The sequence below is a fragment of the Mirounga angustirostris genome, unplaced genomic scaffold (genome assembly GCF_029215605.1).
Source record: "Mirounga angustirostris isolate CCGP_5_RB_7025 unplaced genomic scaffold, mMirAng1.0.hap1 SCAF_8, whole genome shotgun sequence".
Lineage (NCBI taxonomy): Eukaryota > Metazoa > Chordata > Mammalia > Carnivora > Phocidae > Mirounga > Mirounga angustirostris.
In genome coordinates, this window is record NW_026991716.1 from 135,728,364 (window position 1) to 135,734,447 (window position 6,084).

Genomic DNA, 6,084 nt, shown 5'->3' on the forward strand with positions numbered 1-6,084 from the left:
CTCTGAGTCCCATTCATTGGCATTTTCATTACAGTGTCATCAAACTGATTAGCTAATGTGATAAGACAGCAAATTTATGTTTGGTCTTTCTTCTGGAAACAAATTTCCATTTACTCAAGCCTTTCCCTTTTTAGAATAATTTTCTTTATATTGCTCAACCCATTGAATAAAGGTTTGTAGCATGTGTGCTATGATTATGAATGTTATTGGTGGCACACAGAAACACTTGGTTTACCTGTATTTTCATGTCTCGCACCATGCCCTGACCCAGAAGATATTATTTGCTGACTTAACACTTGTTTGTAATATACCTGAGACCCAACCAGATTTTCAAGAGATGTTTCTTTAGTTATTTTCTATGATCAAAACAAACTCTCTTAACCCTTTTCTCACGTTGCTGTAATTTCAGAGTGGTTCTCTAGATATCACAGATCTCATATAAATTCACTAACTTCTAACTGGCCTGAATTTTCATCCAGAAGCAGTTAACGTTAACCAAATATTATTAAACCAGGGTCAACTTAAGTGCCTAAATTTTATTTTAGAAACTTAAGTTAAAAAATTCCTTATTTCCTTGGGAAGGACAGAAATTATATATGTGTTACATACGTACATGTGCTTTTAAAAGCCACCTTAGCTTACACCTTCCTCTGTTTATTCAATGAAGGACAAAAAAAAATGAATGTTCGTTCAGCACTTACTACTGCCGTTCCATTCCCAGTTTTCTAGCCTGATACTCAGCTAAGACAATGCAGTTAAGACTTTAAAGAAATGATGACCATCCTCCTGAAATAATAGCAATGTAGGCAGTCCCCAACTAAAAGCTGATCATTTTTAAAGTCCTGAGTTGCAATCTGAATCTGTATTATAGTTAATGTCTAGATTCCAAGCCAGTGGACAGAAATCTATTTAAATAAAAAATTGCTAAAAATAGTGTAATTTCTTCTCCAAAAATAATCAAAGATGGAAAGAGTGCCACGGTGGGCAAATTGTTTAATCCATCAGTGCCTCAGTTTAATGGGGGCAACATAATAACAGCATCTCATGGGGTTGTGATGGGGGTTCAATGAACCCCAACCCTTAAAACAGCAGGTAGCACATGGTAAGCATTCAAATGCTAGATATTATTATCACTATTAATGTCAGAGAAAACTGCCAGGCAGTACACTGCCTAAGTGGTATTCTTAAACTGGTGCTTGCTAAGTGTAAATGCATTAAATGCTCCAGAACCTCTGAGCCTCTCAAACAGAGTCTGGATCAATGGTAATGCTCTAATTCAGATGTTTCCCCAGAGGGGAGGCAGAACTTTACACAACATATTTAACCATCCAGAACACTGGTTCTCAAACTTTCTGGTCTCAGGATCCATTTATACTTGGATCCCAAAGATTTCTGATTATGTGGCCTATACTTAATAATAATTAATATTTTAGAAATTAAAGCTAAGAAATTCTTAAATTTTAAGTATTAATTCATTTACAAATAAACCCCGTATAGATTAATATACACCTACTTTTGGGACGCCTGGGTGGCTCAGTCAGTTAAGCGTCTGCCTTCGGCTCTGGTCATGATCCCAGGGTCCTGGGATCGAGTCCCACATCAGGCTCCTTGCTCAGCAGGGAGCCTGCTTCTTCCTCTGCCTGCTGCTTCCCCTGCTATGCTTTCTCTCTCTCTCTGACAAATAAATTTAAAAAATATATATATAAACCTATTTTTATGAAACAGCTACCTTACAAAACAAAAGAATTTAGTGCAAGGAGGCAATGTTTTACATTTTGATTAATCTTTTAAATGTTTGGCTTAACAAGGGACAGATGAATTTTCATAAATGCTTCTGTATTCAATCTGTTGCAATATGTTTTTTGATTGAAGAATCTGCATAAAGTCCAGCCTTACAGAGATCTGTGGTTGGAAAAGGGACAAGTATTTTAATAGCCTTCCTTCTTTGATGCTTCACCAAAACTTCCCAAATAGCGGCATGCACTCTGGGATCTGAAGTCACACCGATGAGTTTTTTGTACTTTGTTACATTAAAATCCATTAGTCTATTTTGTATTTCTAATAGACCTTTTATCCATGCATTATGATCATTCAGAAAATACTGATTTACCAAGTTATGCAGATCTTTCCAATGTTGACACCATTTATTAAACATTTAAAATTTCACATCATGAACGCTACCACCAGTCTCATCAGAAAAGCCTTTACGTATTGAGTACCTATTAAGCTGACAATGGCAGATACAAGTATTGGGATACCTGAGACCCAACCAGATTTTAAATCCTAAGATTTAATTTTCACTTGCAAGCTCCAATTTTATCATTGGCAACAAATACTGACAAGTGCTTGCTTGAAGAGACGACACAGGCTCATTTTGTTCATTTTGAAGAAAATGTCTGTCAAATACCCACTTCTGAATAACTATAGTCTGTCAGTTCCTCTTTCAAATAAAATACGTTAGTACATGGGGAAAAAAAGCAGCTAGTTCAGCATGCAATTTAATCACACCATTGCTTTTCCTGGAGAAAAACGTCTTTCTTTGATATAAATTGGAAAGGCTTTATGCGTACTTCCCATTTCTTCACGTGGATTAGTAAAGAGGTATAATCAAGGGTTAAGATTTAATAAAATCAGTAATTCTACTGCTGTAACAAGGAGATTCTTATGCAATGAGGGCTTTTTTTTTTTTTTTTTTTTTTTAACTACAGATGCACGGTAGTGAAGACCACCAGGCCTGCCGGTACAGCTGGGTGCCACCACCTTGATTCCACTAAGGCTCCAGCACTCTCACCCCACGTGCTTCTATACTGTTAGTGCAAATGCCTCGCTATTACTAGGAAAATAGTTTTGACTTTACAGACCCCCAAAGAGTCTCAAGGATCCCTAGGGTTCTATGGCCCACAGCCTGACAACCACCGTGTTTGATAGGACATGTGTGACCATCAAATCTTAGAACCACAAAACAGAATGCCAAGTTGTAAATGTGGGTATGAGTTGTTTTTTTTTTCCTGAGAATCCCTAGCTTTCATCAGATTCTCAGAAAGGTCTGTGACCCAAAGGTTAACCTGGTAATTCAGGCTTAGAAATGAATGCAAATTCTACTGTTAAAGCATCACTATCAGTTAGGCTTTACTGATTCCTTCTACAAGATAGAGTTCTGCACTGAAAATATTCTATAATACAGGGTGAAAATGACCACAGGGTTCATTACAGTGATTTAGGTAGCTCCATTTAAGCCTTGAGTATTCAGATGGAGAACAAAAGCACCTTAAATGTGGTCTTTTTCCTTTACAGTATCTACAGTGCTTAAGTATGATATCAGATTATTAAAAATGTAAGTGGAAAGGGAACTCGACTAGTTTACGATGTTTCACATAACACTCTTCTTCCAAGCAAACATCAAATTATAATTATATAGTTAATTGCATCAATATTTAATATCTGTCTCCTCCTGCACAGATGCTAGCTTCCTGAAGGGCAAGCATCGGTTCATTTTTGTTATCTCTTGCATCGAGCTAGCACAGTGCCTGACACATAAAAGATCCCAAGTTAACATCTGAAGCAATGAAATGATGGCTAAATAAACGATACGGGATGGAGAGGGCAGAGACAGGACAACACATGCTAACAAGTAACTGCAAGTCTACAAGTCAATGAGAAGAAACAATCCTCAACAGCTGGGGTATGACCACATGAGTGATTACTCAATCTTGCTCATGGAGTTAAGAATTTTCTGCCTTAAGAAGCTTATGGTCATTCAACCCAAACTGATTGAGCACTTATGTGTCAGGCACTTTTCTGGGGAGTGGGGATGAAGCAGCACAAAGCACGTGTGATCTCTGGGCTCAAGGAGCTGATCCATGTTTTTCATCAATGATAAGATGCACTTTACTTCAACAATTGAACATTTTTGAAATAGAAAGGCCTCTGGTGGGGCGCCTGGCTGGCTCAGTCAATAGAACATGAGACTCTTGATCTGGGTGGAGAGCTTAAAGAAATAAATAAATAGAAATGCCTCTGGCAATCAGCATTGTGTCAAGAATTTAACTGGCATCATTTTTTTTCCCTTAGTGGTACATAAAATACCGGGGCCTCTTACAACTGATAGGTTATTACCCAGATTTAGACTTAGTCATGTTGTGAATAGGAAATGTACTGGATGAGCTTTCAAAGTCTTGTTCTGCTAAAATTTAAGAAAAAGAAAGCACATAACTAAATACTTCTTTCTTTTTTCTTTCGTTTTTAAAGATTTTATTTATTTATTTGAGAGAGAGAGTGCACAGAGGGAGAGGGAGAAGCAGGCTCTCCACTGGAAAGAGCCCCATATGGGGCTTGATCTCAGGACCCCGAGATCATGACCCGGGTTGAAGGCAGACACTTAACCAACTGAGCCACCCAGGAGTCCCTAAATACTTCTTTCTAAATGAAAATAAAGACCACTGATTAATTTGTACATTTCCTGAATCTATGAGATGTATATAGGTTTACTTCTTAAAACAATATGAAAGGGCACCAACATTTTATTGACTTCTCCTATGCACAACAGCTGCCAATTATCTGTAAACAACAACAGTGCTATAAATGGATTTCCGTGTCACAAACCTTATTGAACCATTCAGGGCTCTTCTTTTTAGCCAATGATAATGTTGTAACAAATCCGGCTAGCATTCCTGCTGCAGCCACAGTACCAAGGAAAACTCCACCTGCCAAGAGTTTTGGGGGTAGGGCGTGGAGGGGGAGGAGAGAGATTAAAGAGAGAGAGGAAAAAAAACACAACACCTTAAGAAGACGTACCCAAAGTAAGTCCAGACACTATTTAAATTACATCTTAAGTCACTTTTGAAATTTGAGAACGAAAGCTAGACAGCTCTGGCCATAAAGGTAAACGATAGCAGTGCGAAACCTGCGTGACCTCCTGACCTCTGGTTCCTGAGATCGTTCTGCGGGACCGTTCCCAAGTGCTGAGAGTTGGCCCAGGGCCCCTTCCCCTCCTCCCGGGGACGGTTTGAAGTTTCTCCCGGGGAGGAAAACAAGCTAGTGGAAGGTAGGGGAAGGCACGAGAGAAACTATAGAGGGGATGGGGGAAATACAGCACACAGCTCAGGGGAGACTCCACCCCGCACGACCCCTGACTGGCCGATCCCCACCAGCTCAACTCAGGGGCAACCCAAGGGAAGGTCTCCCAGGGCGGGGAATGGCGGCTCCAGCGCAGGCCCCGGAAGAGCTCGCCCCGACACCAGCACCTCACCACACCACACCTTTCACCAGGAAAAGCCGATCGTCTGGGGATCCCGGAGTGTCGAGACCAGAGGACGGCGGCCCAGGCCCGGCACCGGCTGTCTCCATGTTTATAAGCCTCCACCACTGGGTCCGACGCCAACCGGTTCCGGGGGGGAAGCGAGAGCGAGGCGGAGGAGAAAGGTTCCGCTACCACGTCTCCCTGTGCGTTCTGAATACTGGTCCCGGGAACGGCCGCGGACCCCAAACCCTCTCTCCTCCCCCACCGACCCGCAAGGAAAACGTGGTGGCTGCACGGGGGTGTCCCCACCCCAGCCCCGGGGGGTGGTGTCCTCCCAGGCCGCCTCCAGGTTGGGCCGTTTGCCTGCCCCAAGGTGACGGTCGCCGCCCTTGAATATTGCGTCTGCCTGGAACAGTGCTCGGCTCTGACGGTAGGAGGCAGTGAGCGGTTGCTGATGGCGCCGCGAGCCCAGGGCCAGCAGGGTTCGAGACCCTGCAGCTCCGTTTCCTGATCAGCCTTCCGTCACGTCCAGGGATTTAACCAGCGCTAAGATTTCACGATTCTTTTTTTTTTTTTTTTAAGATTTTATTTATTTGAGAGAGAGAATGAGATAGAGAGCATGAGATGGGGGAGGGTCAGAGGGAGAAGCAGACTCCCCGCCGAGCAGGGAGCCCGATGCGGGACTCGATCCCGGGACTCCAGGATCATGACCTGAGCCGAAGGCAGTCGCTTAACCAACTGAGCCACCCAGGCGCCCCAGATTTCACGATTCTAAAAAGCAGGTCTCCGTCTTCTCTCTGTGCTTTTCTGGGAAATTTCGTAGCAGTGCTCGCTTGAGGTGTAAG

The 6,084-nt window shown here is 42.3% G+C and overlaps 1 protein-coding gene across 1 annotated transcript in view; it reads right to left on the reverse strand.

Annotated features, from left to right (window-relative positions):
- The window catches only part of TMEM242 (transmembrane protein 242), a 29,213-nt gene extending 23,636 nt beyond the window's left edge, over positions 1–5,577 (reverse strand). Inside the window, exons 1-2 of the mRNA XM_045865802.3 lie at positions 5,259–5,577; positions 4,603–4,703 (exon numbers count right to left, since the gene is read on the reverse strand). Of these exons, the coding sequence (XP_045721758.1) occupies positions 4,603–4,703; positions 5,259–5,346 (189 nt within the window). The 5' untranslated portion in view covers positions 5,347–5,577. The remainder of the gene's footprint in view (positions 1–4,602; positions 4,704–5,258) is intronic.
- Between the last annotated feature and the right edge of the window lie 507 nt (positions 5,578–6,084).